Below are 18,507 nucleotides of genomic sequence, written 5' to 3' on the forward strand. Positions count from 1 at the left end.
ACGCCTGAGGTTCACCAAGGAAGCCGTGACCGGGATCTGTCAACTAGTGCAGCCACAACTGCAGCCTCAGAGCAGGGCAAAGACAGCATTGCCTGCGGCTGTGAAGGTCACCATGGCGCTGAATTTCTATGGCTCAGGATATTTCAGACTTCTGTTGGCGACATGTGCAACATCTCGCAGTATGCAGTGCACTGCTGCATAAGGGAGATCACAGACACACGGTACCAGATGAGGAACAGGTTCATCACTTTCCTTCTTGACAGAAACAAGCAGAATGAGCGAGCACGGGGGTTCGCCCGCATTGCTGGCTTCCCCATGGTGCAGGGTGCCACTGACTGCACGTACATTGCACTGCGCGCCCCGCATATCAACTCAGTCAAACGAAAGGGCTTTCACTCCCTGAACTGGTGTCCGACCACACACATCGAATCATGGAGGTCAATGCCCACTACCCTGGGAGCAGTCACGACGCCTTCGTCATGCGGCATTCCAATGTGCCAGCTATCTTTCACCCGCCCAGGCAAGTCAAAGGTCGGCTACTGGGCGACAAGGGCTATCCCCTCATGTCATGGCTCATGACTCCGGTCCAGCAACCCACGCACACGTGCACAGCAGGCCTATAATGAGACCCATGCTGCCACACGCAACATCGTGGAGCACACCACAGGCCTCCTCAAACAACGCTTCCACTGCCTGGACCGGTCTGAAGGAGCCCTACTCCGCTAAGCAGGTGGGCAGATTCGTGGTAGTGGCTGCATGCTGCACAACCTCGCCATCATGAGGGATCAGCCATCAATGAGCGGAGAAGACCCTGAGCCAGAATTGGAGGAGGAGAAGGCTGAGGAGGAAGAGGCTGAGGAGGAGGAGGGGGAGGAGCCGGAAGAGGAAATGGAGTAAGATTCAAGGGTGCAACAGGGACCACACGCCTTGCCTGCAAGGGCTCTGCGAGCTCGCCTGATCTGTGCCCGCTATCAATAATATCAACTAACTCACCTTTCTGCTCCCACAAGACACATTGGTGTCCCTCTCAGCTCATCGCACAAATAAAAACCATCCACCAAATGCAAACTCAAAGTCACATTTATCAATGAATAAATTAAATTATGGAATCAGAACAGAACTATTCATCCTTGTGCATTGCCTTAGTGCCTGTTGTTCGTGTGTCTTCCTAGTGCTCCTACAAGGTGCTTCCCCCCATGGGTGGTGGGAGGCTGCTGGCCTTCAATGGAGGAGTGTGCAGATGGCCTTGGTGGTTGACCTTGAGCAGCTCTGGGCTGGGAGGGCCCAGCTTCAGACTCCACCATCTCAGCACGGGCTGCAGCAACAACAGGGCCACTGGCGGAGTGGCAGCGGCGGGAGCAGGAATGCTGTCGTCTTGAGAGAGGACAGCAGGTCTGACTGCCATAGCGCCACTGCCACTCCCCCGGGGCGGCGCCTCCACAATCCTGGTGATCAGCTGGAGAACGGATTGCTGGAGTGCTGTGACGCTCTGGAAGCCCCGTTCCACAGTGGTCCCCAGAGCCATGATAGCAGCAGTCTGAGCTTCCATAGCAGCAGTCTGAGCAGCAACCGTAGCTTGCAGACCTTTGATGACGTCAGTTTGTGCTGCAATGGAAGTCACGACATCGGCCATCAGAAGCTGCATCATGGTGGGGTCCATAGGTACGCTGATGGAGGTGACCACCCGTTCCGTGTTGAAAAGGATGGGCTCCAAGCTCTGCGCAAAGCCCTGTGCCAAGTTGGAGCTGGACTCCTCCATGCCCCTTCTCATTGTACACAGGCTTTCTGGAAGGCTTTCCAGTGCCCAAGCATTTGTTGGTGTATGCCCATCAGCCGTCTTCTGTAGCCTGGCCCATCAAAGTCCTCATCTGACTCCTCTGCAGCAGAACTAGTCAGTGACCTCGCCCTCCGGCGAGTTGGCTCCTGTGGTATCCGTTCCCCCCGCCCCGGCTCCTGCGCACTTGTGCTCGGTGTCTCACAAGTTGCAGATCTCCCATTTAACCTAGCCTCTAAAGGACACGTAGTGTCAGTCTCTGAGCTGGTGGATGCAAGTATCAGATCGAGTGACAGTGTGGCTTCAGTGTCCTCCTCCTCCTCGGAGGGTGCTGCCACATGTTCTTGGGTATCTATAATGACAAAGGGAAACAGGTTGGGTCGTGGAGCGGGGAGAGAAGCAAGTGAGACGTGAGTGCTGACACCATCTGCAACATGTGAGTCAGAAAAGATTATGGGAGGAGGGAGATGTGAGAAAGGAGAAGGAGCATTAGATATACAGAGACCCCCTTCATGGGACCACCAGCATGGCATGTTGTCACGGCTGCAGAGACGGGTCGCCCTATGATCCAGAGCACAATCCCCTCTAGGGGGGTGAGGACATGTAAGTGTCTCCGTCCACCATCAGGTCCCTCCTGCTGCCGGCTTTTATGCGCCACCTTCTCCTGCAAGACAGAGGACAGTGTGTCAGTGAGTATCGTGTAAGGTGTGTGGGTGATGTGCCTGTTGTGATCGAATAGCTGCCAAAGTGTGTGACCTGTGAGTGGTGGTTGTGTGGCTTGCAAATGTGATACTATGTGCGAGTGAGATGTAGCGTGCCGAGTGCAGCATTGCATACGGTTGGGCGGTGTTTATTGGTGGGTGGGTGACAGGTGGTGTGATGCGTGGAGCAAGGGTACAGTTGGATAGGAGATGCCACTTGACACTTGCATTCACTCACCTTGACCACTCATGTCAAATCATTAAATTTCTTTCGGCACTACACCCACGTGCGTGGTGCCTTGCTCCTGGCATTCACTTCCTGCGCCACAGCCTGCCAATGCCTGTGGAGCTGCAGTCTGGAGGGTCTCCTGCCACCCTGCAGGTACATATTGGCCCTCCTTTCGTCCACCCCTTCCACCAGGGCCTGCAGTGCATCATTGGAGAAGCATAGGGCCCTCTCTTGCTCCAGTCCTGCCATCCTTGCGGCCATCTTTCCCTCCTCCTAGTGGGCTGTGCACGTCCCATTTAAAATGTGCAGCTGTACCTTTAAGAGGTGCAGGCTGCTGATGACGTGCGCTGAGCACACCCCATTTCCGACTTCCTCATTCTCCATGCAGTCTCTCAGCAGCACCGGCTGCACGGAGATATCATGGTAAGTAGCAGACAGCTCAAAATTCACGTGCTGCCTGCGTAGGGACCATGGGCGCGGGTTAATAGCGGATCATGCTATTAGTGCCCAAAAATGGGCCCGATCTAATTTTTATCCCCCTAGGTTTTCGAGTAGAGAGGGAGAGCAGGAATAATAAAACTATTGGGATAGAAGCAGCAGACTTAGCTGTAAACAATACTGAGAAAATATTATCCAAGGAGAAAAGAAAGAGGTTCTGAGGTAGTGAAAGATAAACACACTGTTGTAGAAGAACATGGGATACAAAAAAATTAACTGAGAAAACTAAGAAAAAGAATATGAGATTAAAAAGGACAAAAAGGGAATAGAAAAAAACAACTAGTATAAAATATAAAAGGAAAGAGTAAGGGTTTTTTATAAGTATAAAAAAAAATTGGTAAAGAGAGGGTAGGTCCACTCAGTGATGAAGGAAGGAGTCGAATTGTGGAGGATGAAGGCATGGCGGAGATATTAAATAACTAATTTGCATTCATTTTTACAAATGTTGGTAGCAGTGAGAATAAAGGTGTACAAGAGGAGAATATGGAACAATTGTTAGAGATAACTGTAGAAAAGGAATTGGTTCTGAAATAATTAGCAGAACTTAGAGTAGATCAGTCACCGGGACCTGATAGCCTGCACCACAGCTTGTTGAAAGAAGTCAGAGAGAAGACAGCAGAGGCTCTGGTCACACATTTTCCAATCCTCCTTAAATATGCAAATTGTGCTGTGAGACTAGAGAATAGTTGATGTAACATCCTTATTCAAGGAGGGATACAAAGGCAAACCCAATAATTATAGATAAGTTAGTCTAATGTCAGCTACGGGCAAATTTTTAGAATCCATAATTTGAGATCAAATTAGTAAGCATTTAGAAATGTATGAGTTTTTCGAAGAAGTGACCGATTGGATAGATAATGGGAATGCAGTAGCTGTAGTGTATATGGATTTTCAGAAGGCATTCAGTAAGGTGTCTCACAAGAGGCTTGTTAGAAAAATTCAGGCATATGGTACAAGAAATATAGCACCATGGATAGAAAGTTGGTTGACAGACAGGAATCAAAAAGTTAGGGATAAATGGATGTTGCTCAGACTAGAAAAGGGTTGGATGTAGTATACCTAAGGGTCAGTGCTGGGTTTATTTTTGTTATATGTATATATAAATGACTTGGACTTGGGTGCAGGGAACACAATCTCAAAATTTGGTGACAACACAAAAGTAAGAGATGTGGCCAGCAGTGAGGGGGAACTGTAAAATACTCCAGGAAGACATAGATGGGTTACAGGAACAGGGAGACAGGTGGCGGATGCCATTTAATATGGATAAGTGTGAGATAATACATTTTCAGAGAGCACACAATGAATAGAAGTATATGCTTAATGGAAAGACATTCAACACCGTGGATGAAAAACAACAACAGCTTGCATTTATATAGCGCCTTTAACGTAGTAAAATGTCCCAAGGCGCTTCACAGGAGCAATTATCAAATAAAATTTGACATTGAGCCACATAAGGAGGCATTAGAACAAGCTTGGTCAAAGAGGTAGGTTTTAAAGAGTAGGTCTTAAAGGAGGAGAGAGAGGTAAAGAGGCATAGAGGTTTAGGGAAGGAATTCCAGAGCTTAGGGCCTAGGCAGCTGAAGGCACGGCCGCCAATGGTGGAGCGATTAAAATCAGGGATGCGCAAAAGGCAAGAATTGGAGGAGCGCAGAGATCTCAGATAGTTATAGAGCTGGAGGAGGCTACAGCGATAGGGAGGGGCGAGGCCATGGAGAGGTTTGAAAACAAAGATGAGAATTTTAAAATCAAGGCATTCCCGGACCGGGGGCCAATGTAGGTCAGCGAACACAGGGGTGATGGATGAACTTGGTGCAAGTTAGGATACGGGCAGCAGAGTTTTGAATGAGCTCAAGTATATGGCGGGTGGAAGATGGGAGGCCAGTCAGGAGAGCTTTAGAATAGTCAAATCTAGAGGTAACAAAGGCGTGGATGAGGGTTTCAGCAGCAGATTTTGGCATCCTATTTGACCCTGCTCATCTCAGGGTCCGGTTCAGCCTCAGACAGTGACCAGGGAGAGGAATGGAGTCGGTGGCTAGGGAACAGAGTTTGTGGCGGGGACCGAAGACAATGGCTTCGGTCTTCTTATTATTTATTTGAAGGAAATTATTGCTCATCCAGTACTGGATGTCGGACAAGCAGTATGACAAATCGGAGACAGTGGAGGAGGCGAGGGAAGTGGTTGTGAGGTAGAGCTGGGTGTCATCAGTGTACATTTGGAACCTGACGTTTTTTTGGATGATGTCGTCAAGGGACAGCGTGTAGATGAGAAATAGGAGTGGGCCAAGGATAGATCCTTGGGGGACTCCAGACAAAATGGTGCAGGAGCAGAAAGAGAAGCCATTGCAGGTGATTCTCTAGCTATGACTGGATAGATAGGAATGGAAACAGGTGGGCGCAGTGCAACCCAACTGGACAACGGAGGAGAAGCGTTGGAGGAGGATAGTGTGGTCAGCCGTGTCAATGGCTGCAGACAGGTCAAGAAGGATGAAGAGGGTTGGTTTACGATGGTCACAGTCACATAGGATGTCATTTGTGACTTTGAAGGCTAAGAGGAGATTTAAGAGAGGTTTTTAAAATTATGTAGATTCTTAATAGAATCATAGAATCATAGAATGAATAGAGGAATTGTATTTCCTCTGATTGGGGTCAGTGACAAGGAATCATCCATTTAAAATTATCACTGAGAGAATAAGGAGAGCGATTAGGAGCCATTTCTTTACACAAAGGGTCGGTAGATCATGGAATGCTTTTCCATAGGGAATCGTTGAGGCAGAAACCATTGCATCTTTTAAAGGAAATTTGGATAAATATTTGAAGCAGAGGAACATACAGGGCTATGGGGAGAGAGCAGGGCAGTGGGGTTAGTTTTGGATTGCGTTAGCAAAGAGGTAGCACAGACATGATGGGTTGAATGACCTCCTTCTGTGCTGTAAACCTCTATGGCTCTATAACCAAGATCTCAGCTTCTAGGGGACTGAATAAGTTAAATTCCTTTTAATACATTGGATCTCAGGAGTTTTATTAGTGTTTTGGGACCACCTTCAGTTTATTTTGCTATGAGAACTGAAATCACAATGGCCTCACTTATGACATATGAAAAGAAGTAGTTACAATGGCGTAAAATTTAATTCCTAGATAGTTCTGAGTCAATGCTCCATCGAGGATTTTTGGTACTTATTTGGTGCATTTCTGAACAGTTTGAAGTCTACTGTAATTCAGCATTTGACGCCAAAAATAATTTTAGATTTATCTATATCTAAAATATTGTAGAAATCTTAAGTCTGTGTGCATTTCCTGTCTACACTGTTAACTTCCTGTTGTCACACTTTGGTCACAGTTTTGTTGCCAAATTTTTCCCATCATGATTTCCTGTCTCTACATTTAATATGGAATTTGCCTATGTAAACTTGTCACACTGTCATTGCACAATCTTGCCACCCAGTGGCATGGGGAGTGAATTTGTGAACTTTCTCTGAGAGCTCCACAGCCTTATTGTTTTTTTTCTTAGACCAATTTTTCTGCTCAGGCAAGTTAGTGTTTAATTTAATTTTAAATTTTCCAGCGTTTTCTCTCCCCCTGCTCTTTTATGGGATTGATGCAGCTCTTCTTCTGCTTCTTCTTCTGCTTCTTCTGGCTGCTCCAATTACATTTAGCTAGCACTTTAGGGGTGCCTGTGGGCCATCAGCAGCATCAGAATTGTATTCCACCACAATCTGTAACCTCATGGCCCGGCATATCCCTCCCTCTACCATTACCAACAGGCCAGGGGATAAACTCTGGTTCAATGAGGAGTGTAGAAGAGCATGCCAGGAACAGCACCGGTGTACCTAAAAATGAGGTGCCAACCTGGTGAAGCTACAACTCAGGACTACATGCATGCTAAACAGCAGAAGCAACATGCTATAGACAGAGCTAAGCGATTCCACAACCAGTCCCGCCACATCCAGTTGTGAATGGTGGTGGACAATTAAACACATAACGGCAGGAGGAGGTTCCGTGAACATCCCCATCCTCAATGATGGCAGAGCCCAGCACGTGAGTGCAAAAGACAAGGCTGAAGCATTTGCAACCATCTTCAGCCAGAAGTGCTGAGCGGATGATCCATCTCGGCCTCCTCCCGATATTGCCACCATCACAGAAGCCAGTCTTCAGACAATTCGATTCACTCCACGTGATACCAAGAAACTGCTGAGTGCACTGGACACAGCAAAGGTTATGGGCCCCGACAACATCCCAGCTGTAGTGCTGAAGACTTGTGCTCCAGAACTAGCTGCGTCTCCAGCCAAACTGTTCCAGTACAGCTACAACATTGGCATTTACCCAACAAAGTAGAAAATTGCCCAGGTATGTCCTGGCCACAAAAAGCAGGACAAATCCAATCCGGCCAATTACCACCCCATCAATCTACTCTCAATCATCAGCAAAGTGATGGAAGGTGTCGTCGACAGTGCTATCAAGCAGCACTTACTCACCAATGACCTGCTCACCGATGCTCAGTTTGGGTTCCACCAGGACCACTTGGCTCCTGACTTCATTACAGCCTTGGTCCAAACATGGACAAAAGAGCTGAATTCCAGAGGTGAGGTGAGAGTGACTGCCCTTGACATCAAGGCAGCATTTGACCGAGTGTGGCACCAAGGAGCCCTAGTAAAATTGAAGTCAATGGGAATCGGGGGAAAAGTCTCCATTGGCTGGAGTCATACCTAGCACAAAGGAAGATGGTAGTGGTTGTTGGAGGCCAATCATCTCAGCCACAGGACATTGTTGCAGGTGTTCCTCAGGGCAGTGTCCTAGGCCCAACCATCTTCAGCTGCTTCATCAATGACCTTCCCTCCATCAGAAGGTCAGAAGTGGGGATGTTCGCTAATGATTGCACACTGTTCAGCTCCATTCACAACCCCTCAGATAACAAAGCAGTCCGTTCCCACATTCAGCAAGACCTGGACAACACCCAGTCTTGGGCTGATAAGTGGAATTAACATTCGCGCCACACAAGTGCCTGGCAATGACTATCTCCAACAAGAGAGAGTCTAACTACCTCCCCTTGACATTCAACGGCATTACCAATGCCGAACTCCCCACCATCAACATCCTGAGGGTCACCATTGACCAGAAATTTAACTGGACCTGCCACATATGCCTTCTTTACCACCTTATCAGGTAGATAAGGTGGTAAAGAAGGCATATGGGATACTTGCCTTTATTAGCCGAGGCATAGAATATAAGAGCAAGGAGGTTATGATGGAGCTGTATAAAACACTGGTTAGGCCACAGCTCGAGTACTGTGTGCAGTTCTGGTCGCCACACTACAGGAAGGATGTGATCGCTTTGGAGAGGGTGCAGAGGAGATTCACCAGGATGTTACCAGGGCTGGAGCGCTTCAGCTATGAAGAGAGACTGGGAAGATTGGGTTTGTTTTCCTTGGAGCAGAGGAGGCTGAGGGGGGACATGATTGAGGTGTACAAAATTATGAGGGGCACAGATAGGATGGATACTAAGGAGCTTTTTCCCTTCGTTGAGGGTTCTATAACAAGGGGACATAGATTCAAGGTAAAAGGCGGGAGGTTTAGAGGGGATTTGAGAAAGAACTTTTTCACCCAGAGGGTGGTTGGAGTCTGGAACTCACTGCCTGAAAGGGTTGTGGAGGCAGGAATCCTCACAACATTCAAGAAGCATTTGGATGAGCACTTGAAATGCCATAGCATACAAGGCTACGGACCAAATGCTGGAATATGGGATTAGAGTAGACAGGGCTGATGGCCGGCGCGGACACGATGGGCCGAAGGGCCTCTATCCGTGCTGTATGACTCTATGACTCTCTATGACTCTATGACTCTATGACATAAATACTGTGGCTGGATATTCTGCAGCGAGTGACTCACCTCCTGACTCCCCAAAGCCTTTCCACCATCCACAAGGCACAAGTCAGGAGTGTGATGGAATACTCTCCACTTACCTGGATGAGTGCAGCTCCAACAACACTCAAGAAGCTCGACACCATCCAGGACAAAGCAGCCCGCTTAATTGGCACCCCATCCACCACCTTAAACATTCACTCCCTCCACCACCGGCGCACCGTGACTGCAGTATGTACCAACTAAAAGATGCACTGCAGCAACACATGCTTCTACAGCACCTCCCAAACCCATATCCTCTACTGTAAACAATTTTACAACACCAAGTTATAGTCCAGCAATTTTATTTTAAATTCACAAGCTTTCGGAGGCTTCCTCCTTCGTCAGGTGAACGATGTGAACGGCATCTCCACATCATATCCTCTACCACCTAGAAGGACAAGGGCAGCAGGCACATGGGAACAACACCACCTGCACGTTCCCTCCAAGTCACACAACATCCTGACTTCATCGTCGCTGGGTCAAAATCCTGGAACTCCCTACCTAACAGCACTGTAGGAGAACCTTCATCACATGGACTCCAGCGGTTCAAGAAGGCGGCTCACCACTACCTTCTCAAGGGCAATTAGGGATGGGCAATAAATGCTATCCTTGTCAGCGACAACCACATCCTATGAATGAATTAAAAAAACACCTAATAGTGGAAAGGAGGTGGAAGAAGAAATATGTAACCAAATATGTGAAATGAATAAAGTACATGGAATAATACTCATGGGAGATTTTAACTACCCCCAAATAAACTGGCAGGAAAGGGTAAGTAAAGGGGTACAGGGAATGGAGTTTTTACAGTGTGTGCAGGACTCCTTTCTTACCCAGTATGTTAAAAGCCCAAAAAGAGAGGAAGCACTGCTGGATCTAGTAATGGGAAATGAACCAGAAGAGATGAGAAGTAAGTGTAGGGGAACATCTAGGCAATAGCGATCACAACCTAATAAGATTTAAGATAAAGATTGAGAAGAACACTAAGTAAGACAAAGACCAAAGTAATAAATTGAACAAAAGCTGATTTTAGGGGGATGAGATTAGAACTAGGGAAAATAACCTGGAAAAACTTACTGACAAACAAAGAAATAGAACAGCAGTGGGAAACATATAAAACAGTGATCAATAGAGTCCAGGAGAAATGTATCCCACTAAAAAGCAAGAACAGACTAGCCGGTAATGCTACACCATAAATGAATAAAGAAATAAGGACAAAATTGATAAAACAGAAAAGGCTAACACTATGTACATAGACAACGAAGGAGAGGATGACAAAAGGGTGTATAAAAAGGTTAAGAAAGAAGTTTAAAAAAACAATTAGGAAGGCAAAGAGAAACCACAAGGAATAGCAAAAGAAATAGCAAAAGAAAAATCAGGATTCAGCCACTAAAGGATACACATGATAAACTCACAGGTAATGACAGCAAAATGGCAGAAATATTAAACAATTAGTTTGCCTCATTATTTACCTTGGGGGCCTAACATAGTGGGCATGACATTAGAAGAGGAGATCAAAAAGATATAAATCATTTAAGATAGAAACAGGGGAGATAATAGATAATCTAATCAAACTTAGAGAGGATAAAACCTCTGGTCCGGATGGATTGCATCCACGCATATTAAAAGAAGTTAGGGAAGAGATAGCAGAAGCACTATTACATGTATATAAAAATTCATTGGAAAAAGGATTGAGAAAGAGGTCTGCTTAGCCATCCAATAAGATCATGGCTGATCTTCAACCTCAACTCCACTTTCCCGCCTGATCCCCATATTCCTTGATTCCCTTAGGGTCCAAAAATCTATCGATCTCAGCCTTGAATATACTCAACAACTGAGCATCCACAGCCCTCTGAGGTAGAGGATTCCAAAGATTCACAACCCTCTGAATGAAGAAATTTCTCCTCATCTCTGTCCTAAATTGCCAATCCCTTATCCTGAGATTATGCCCCCTAGTTCCAGTCTCTCCAGCCAGGGAAAACAGCCTCTCAGCATCTACCCTGTAAAGCCCTCTCATTCTTCTGAACTCCAGAAAGTATGGGCCCATTCTACTCAATCTCTCCTCATAGGACAACCCTCTCATCCCAGGAATCAATCTAGTGAACCTTCTTTGCACCACCTCTAAGGCAACTATATCCTTCCTTAGGTAAGGAGACCAAAACTGTACACAGTACTCCAGGTCTCACCAAAGGCCTGTTGCAGCAAGGCTTCTTTACTCTTGTACTCCCAACCCCTTGCAATAAAGGCTAACATATCACTTGCCTTCCTAATTGCTTGCTGTACCTGCATGTTGACTTTCTGTGCTTCATGGATAAGGAGACCCAAATCCCTCTGAACACCAACATTTAATAGTTTTTCACCGTTTAAAAAATATTCTGTTTTTCTATTCTCCCTACCAAAGTGAATAACCTCACATTTTCTCACATTATACTCCATCTGCCACCTTCTTGCCCACTCACTTAACCTGTCTATATCCCTTTGCAGACTCTTTGTGTCCTCCTCACAGCTTACTTTCCCACCTAGCTTTGTATTGTCAGCAAACTTGGATACATTACACTTGATCCCTTTATCTAAGTCATTAATATAGATTGTAAATAGCTGAGGCCCAAGCACTGATCCTTGCAGCACCCCACTAGTTACAGCCTGCCAACCTGAAAATGACCCGTTTATTCCTACTCTCTGTTTCTGTCCATTAACCAATCCTCTATCCATGCTAATATATTACCCCTAATCCCATGAACCCTAATCTTGTGTAACAACCTTTTGTGTGGCACCTTATCGAATGCCTTTTGAAAATTCAAACATACTACATCCACTGGTTCCCTTTATCTACCCTGCTAGTTATATCCTCATAAAACTCTAATAGATTTGTCAAACACGATTTCCCTTTTATAATACCATGTTGACTCTGCCTAATCATATTATGACTTTCTAAGTGCCCCCTTACCACGTCCTTAATAATGGATTCCAGCATTTTCCCGACGACTGATGTCAGGATAACTGGCCTGTAGTTCCCTGTTTTCTCTCCCTCCTTTCTTGAATAGCAGTGTTATATTTGCTACCTTCCAATCAAAAGCACTGGGGTTCATTTCTAGAGGGATAGATTTGAAAAGCAGGGAAATTATGTTAAACTTGTATAGAACCTTGGTCAGACCACACTTGGAGTACTGTGAACAGCTCTGGTCTCCATATTATGAAAAGGATATAGAGGCACTGGAAAATATGCAGAAAAGATTGACTAGGATGATACCAGAACTAGTAGGTTATACCTATCAGGAAAGATTGAACAGGCTGGGGCTCTTTTCTGTAGAAAAGAGAGAACTGAGGGGTACCTGATGAAGGTCTTTAAGATTATGAAAGGGTTTGGGAGGGTAGACATAGAGACGATGTTTCCACTTCTGGGGGAGACCAGAACTAGGGGCCATAAATATAAGATAGTCACTAATAAATCCAATAGGGAATTCAGGAGAAATTTCTTTACCCAAAGGGTGTTAGAATGTGGAACTTGCTATCACAAGGAGTATTTGAAGCAACTTTTTAAAAATTTGTTCATGGGATGTGAGCATCGCTGGCAAGGCCAGCGTTTATCGCCCATCCCTAATTGCCCTTGCCGCCTTCTTGAACCGCTGCAGTCCATGTGGTGAAGGTTCTCCCATAGTGCTGTTAGGTAGGGAGTTCCAAATGCATAGATGCATTAAAGGGGAAATTAGATAAACACATGAGGGAGAAAGGAATGGAAGGATATGCTGATAGGGTTAGATGAAGTAGGGTGGGAGGAGGTTATTGTGGAGCATAAACACTGGCATGGATCTTTTGGGCTGAGTGGCCTGTTTCTGTGCTGTACATTCTTTGTAATTCTATGTAATTATGATGCAATCAATATCCCTCTGGTGGAATGGGGAAATTGCCCATAGTTCTTTTCATCTCTATGCAGCAACTCTGCTGGAATCATACAAGTTGAAAGTCTGAGATAAGCTTGGTTATTAAGTTCTCCACAGTCAAAAATCCACCAGCATTCACTGTCCAGATTCACATGTGATGAGCAGCCACTTGAAAGATGTACCAGGAGCCATCAACATGTGGAATCAAACTGCAGCATGAATCAGCACCAATCATAGATAAGGGGCAACAGAATAAAATCAGAAACAAGTAGAGGATTGGGGGAAGAAAATAAAAGTCTGTAAACTGCACAGGGCATGAAGCTAAAAATGCCTAAATTTGTCAACCAAAAATTGTCTAATTTGGTATACTATCACAGCCAGCCAGTACCCCTGTATCAGTAAACTTTTCTAGGACGGATTCTGACCTAGACTATATATCGGCCACAACAACAATATATCTTCACTTTAAAGTATAAATTCAGTACATTGGAAGCAAACAGATAATTAATGGCATCACTTTACCTTTAGAAGTATGGCTACATTTTCCACTGATAAGCACAATTCTGGACTTGTTTAAGCTGGAAGATATCACTCTCTGGGGTTTCTATTTTAAAATATATTAAAACATTATAGTGAATATTAGTTTTAGTAATATGCACTTATAATACATGCACAATAGCCTATAAATTACTGGACGAAGGCAATTTAAGTATCATGCTAACACTTAATGTGATTACAATAAATTCCTCTCTCTGCTATTTTAACAAAGATATTAGTCTAATGGTTTCAATTTTATTGGAAAGTAAATCAGGTGAGCCACGAATCAAGTACACTGACCTCTGCACCAGAACTGCCAGTACAACGTCCTGTCATCCGAAGCTTTGCACCTGGATTGCTAAATCATAATGTGTATCCCAAAAGCAAAATATTTTTTATTATGGTCTTTAATAATTGTTAGTTTTATAAGCTATCATGTAGTTTTAAAAAAGTACTGCCTGAATTAAAGCGAGATGGTAGATATTTGCTAAAATAATACCTGACATCACATCATCAATATGGCTGTATTACTTTGCAAGGTACTCTGCATTTGCCTACCTGTTTTGTTGCAAGGCGGCTTTCTTTCTGGCTGTTTAAAAGGTGGTTGGCAGAGTTTTGGTGTGACTGCTTACGATCAGGGCGGCAGTAATCAGTAAAAGTTGTTGCAGATACTCTCTTCCTGTTAGTAGTCTCTGTCATTTTGGACAACAATAAAAGCAAAAAGAGTTAGTAAGCACAGCTGTGAACACATTTACAAACTATGACAGGTAGATAATAGCATCTGGTTAATGTTGTACAAATGAAAACAAAAAATCATAATCATATCTACGGATGTATGTTGTTTATCCCCAAAGCTTTTCGTATAATAATGACCTGAAAAATAAGGCTAAGGGAGGACAGGGCAGTGCAGTGAATTGCACATTGGCCTCTGGAATCTGGATTAAATCCAGATGGGATAAGTGGGATGGAAGCCCATTCTGTCTGGTCCTACATGAAAGGAGCTGGGATTGTTGCAAGTGAACATGGGCTAACAGTACAACCTGGCCCTATTTAGGTACTAACTTGGCAATCTGAGTATACACTATACAGTATAAGAACATAAGAAATAGGAGCAGGAGTAGGCCATATGGCCTCTCGAGCCTGCTCCGCCATTTATTAAGATCATGGCTGATCTTCAACCTCAACTCCACTTTCCCGCTCGATCCCCATCACCCTTGATTCCCTTAGAGTCCAGTACAGGCTACTCTCTGAGGTTGGGGCTAATGCACATTAATGGGGCAGAGTAAAGGGAGTTTTATCATGTTATACCTAACCTGTGAGTGCTTGATGCTGAGTCTGGGTGTCTGAAATGGGAATGTATTCCACGAACATCCCTTATGTTGATGAGCATAAACTTCATTTCTTAAAGAAATGTTTAAAATAAATAATACAGACTGTAAATACTGGACATTGCTTAAAACTGCCCTAAAGATTAAAAAGAGCTGTACATAATGACAAGTACATGCAGTTGTGCATATTGTTTGCTTTTAAAATAATGTGGCAAAATGATGGACTAAAAAACAAGGTTCCGAACAGCATATATCACTATATACAGCTTCTTTAATTGTAAGACAGCTTTAAGCAATGTTACAGTTTGATTGTTTATTTTAAACTTTTCTTTAAAAAATGGTAATTATACAGCGATTATTTTTCCTGTGCGTTGTTTTAAATAAGAACATAAGAAAGAGTGGAATGGGAAATAGCTGGAACCATTAGTTTTGTTGACTGTGATTGCCATGACGCCCACTGTGAACCAATGGATGGATGTCCACTCGCCCTCAGTGTTGGAAGCCTGTTGTGTGGATGTCAGGTGACATCTAATCTGAAGGATTAATAACTGAATTATTTCAAGTTTATCAAATGATATTCCATGGTTGATTGTTTGAAAATAACAGTCAATACATATATGCTATGTTATTGCACCACCTAGCTGCAGCTTTATAGCAAAAGTTTCACTAACATTAATTCTCTTTGGGATTATTTCATTCTGTAAACATTAAGAATCCAGCTTTAACGTGTAGAACACACAGTCCAGAGAATGTTTCAAGGCCCTGAGGGATAATATCAGAAACCGTGATCGTGAACCTGAGACTTATTATTGCTTTGGAACACGCTAAAGTTTGATATTGTTTACAACACATATAGACTTCCGCATGTCTTTGTTTTCTTGCCAATTTTCCCCCTTTGCCAGCTCTCTTGAAAGCACTGAATATTTGATGGGACATGGCTCTTCAGGCATCCTCCAATATCTCGTCTATGTGGCCATTGTTTAGGTATGAGCCTCGACGGTGACAGATGGGAGGCTATTCGGTCACAGCCAACTTCACCTGACACCCACACGACAGGCTGCCAGTAGGGGTCAGTGCTGGATAGCAAACAGCTGGGGAGCCCAAGGATGTTGAGAACAATTGTAACAGCCCTATTACTGCCCATCTGAAATCAGCCAACTCAATACAAACTCGGGATATGGATCTCTCAGTGCATTTTTTTCCTTTGGTTCTTGTGGATCTCACACAAGTTCTGGTGATAAAGTTACCTTAGTGATAAGGAAAAGAAAATATGTTAGGGAGAAACAGCGGAATTTAAATTGTACAATTATCGGGTAATTCCGACGGGGTCGGTGGGTCAGAAATGGGGTGGAACCTGAATCTGCAAAGTTTCCACCCCAATAATAAAGTTGCAGGTAATTGTGAATTGGGGTCAGGCGACTCTTCTGCCTGCTTCAACCACATTTAGCCAGCACTTTGTGGGTGCGTCTGGAGGATATTTCCAGGTAGGGAATTCATCAGCTGCACTCCTGACAGGCCCAATAGGATCTATGTCTGCTGAAAGTAGATGCAGGTTCCATTCTGGAACTATAATGCAGCTGAAAGTTCAAAGGCAAATGGCAATCAATCCCAAAGAGATTCCAAAAGGGGCTTTTGCCAGACAGGCATGGGAGATGTTCTCAATGTGGGGCTTGCATCCACCTGGGCCCATGCAAATGAGGCACCCTCCTGTTGACCCCACAAACTCCAGCAAGGTCCATGCTGGAGGTCATTGGCAGGTGCAATCCTGGCATAACTACCGGGATCACAACTCAAGGAATTCTGGGGACTGTGTGTGCATGGGGATCGAATGCTTTTGGTATAGAGTAGTGCCTCTACATCATTCTTCTCTTTTTTCATTAATTTACTGGTGTTTATTGCTTATTTAAAATAAACAGCCATGATTAATGGTAAATTATATTAATACTACAAAAAAGTACAAGAAGAGAGAAAAAAATGTAGTAATTATATTATAGGGAGAATCTGTTCCTTTCTATATTTTGTTAAGATACATATTGCTGTTCTTCTACCCGATTTGCGTGTGGCACATCAGAGTTCCATAAGGACTATGTAATGCACAAAGTATTATTCTGCTGCTAAGGGAGAACTGAGTAATATGGCCTAGACCTTCAAGGCCATAAGTCACTTTGGTTGTTAAACTGGCACATCAGGAGGTTGATTGGAGTTTTTTTTATTTTGCTGGGAAAATTTCTCTTTAGGTTGGAAGTTGCTTATACACCCTTAACTCTTCCCTGATGTCAGAATCCATGGTTTGCGATGCCGATGCTTACACTAGGATGACGCCCACTGGTGCCTGCCAGAGTTTGCAGGGTCAGTGAGAGGGCACCCCATTATCATGGTGCAGGTGGGCACAAGCACCACTTCGAAGGCATCTACGGTGAACAACTGCCCTTAGGTGTGGGTGGGGGGGTTGTCCAGGACCCCCGTTATCCCGGTTTAGTAAGGGGGCAGATCTGTCCAATTTTTTTTAAATCCTTTTCTTCGGAGGTATAGGCCATTCGCCAGTGGGTCCATATCTGCCCTGTGGAGGCCGTAGGCCTCAACCAGCTCAGTGTGCCGGTCTCCACTGATATACCAGCTCCCATCTGACCCAATGAACTGGAAGAAATTTTCATATGAGCCAATCAACCGGCACAGAACATTTACCTAGGACTTTGACTATAATTAAATGTGACAGAAATATGGTTTGACAGACAAAAAATGCATGCTAGATTTACAGTTTTTCTTATATTGAAATATAAACTTAGATAAATTGGGAAACAGTCCCCTCTACTGCACACAAAAGTTGGCTCACTTTTATTCCTGTTTTTCATTTCTTTTTAGTGATATAATATTTATTTTGTTAAAGTATTACAAAACACACATACCTGGAGTCTCACAGTGCCCTGGACATGCTGACTGGAAGCCCATGTTCTTGGTTGTAGGGAGTTCCAGTTTGGCTAAATCCTCCGTACCTGTCTCTATCTCTGTCACTGCCTCAATCCCAGGCCCAGTCTCTGCTCCTGGCCCTGTTACTGTCCTTACCACAGAACCAGTAACAGTCACAGATCCAGTTTCATTCTCTGCTCCTGCCCCAGTTCCACCTCCAGCTGCTGCCACTATCACTGCCCCAGTCCTTTCTTCCGCCTGTATCATTATCACTACTTCTACTCCGGTCCCATATCTATTTCTTGCTGGTGTCTCTGTTAATGTCACTGCTTTAGCCTCAGCTTGTGCACTTGTTACCATCACTGCCCCAGTCCCTGTCACTGCCCCAGTCCCTGTTACTGCCCCAGTCCCTGTCACTGTCCCAGTCCCTGTCACTGCCCCACTCCCTGTCACTGATCCACTCCCTGTCACTGTCCCACTCCCTGTCACTACCCCACTCCCTGTCACTGATCCACTCCCTGTCACTGTCCCACTCCCTGTCACTGCCCCACTCCCTGTCACTGATCCACTCCCTGTCACTGTCCCACTCCCTGTCACTGCCCCACTCCCTGTCACTGCCCCACTCCCTGTCACTGATCCACTCCCTGTCACTGTCCCACTCCCTGTCACTGCCCCACTCCCTGTCACTGATCCACTCCCTGTCACTGTCCCACTCCCTGTCACTGCCCCACTCCCTGTCACTGATCCACTCCCTGTCA

General features: G+C 44.9%; 1 protein-coding gene across 1 annotated transcript in view; it reads right to left on the reverse strand.

The window, feature by feature from the left end:
• Nucleotides 1-14,213, reverse strand: part of LOC137334492 (cell division cycle protein 20 homolog) — a 50,900-nt gene extending 36,687 nt beyond the window's left edge. The window contains exons 1-2 of the mRNA XM_067999600.1: nt 14,073-14,213; nt 13,500-13,581 (exon numbers count right to left, since the gene is read on the reverse strand). Coding sequence (XP_067855701.1) covers nt 13,500-13,581; nt 14,073-14,213 — 223 coding nt within the window. The remainder of the gene's footprint in view (nt 1-13,499; nt 13,582-14,072) is intronic.
• Between the last annotated feature and the right edge of the window lie 4,294 nt (nt 14,214-18,507).

The sequence above is a fragment of the Heptranchias perlo genome, chromosome 1 (assembly GCF_035084215.1).
Source record: "Heptranchias perlo isolate sHepPer1 chromosome 1, sHepPer1.hap1, whole genome shotgun sequence".
Classification (NCBI taxonomy): Eukaryota; Metazoa; Chordata; class Chondrichthyes; order Hexanchiformes; family Hexanchidae; genus Heptranchias; species Heptranchias perlo.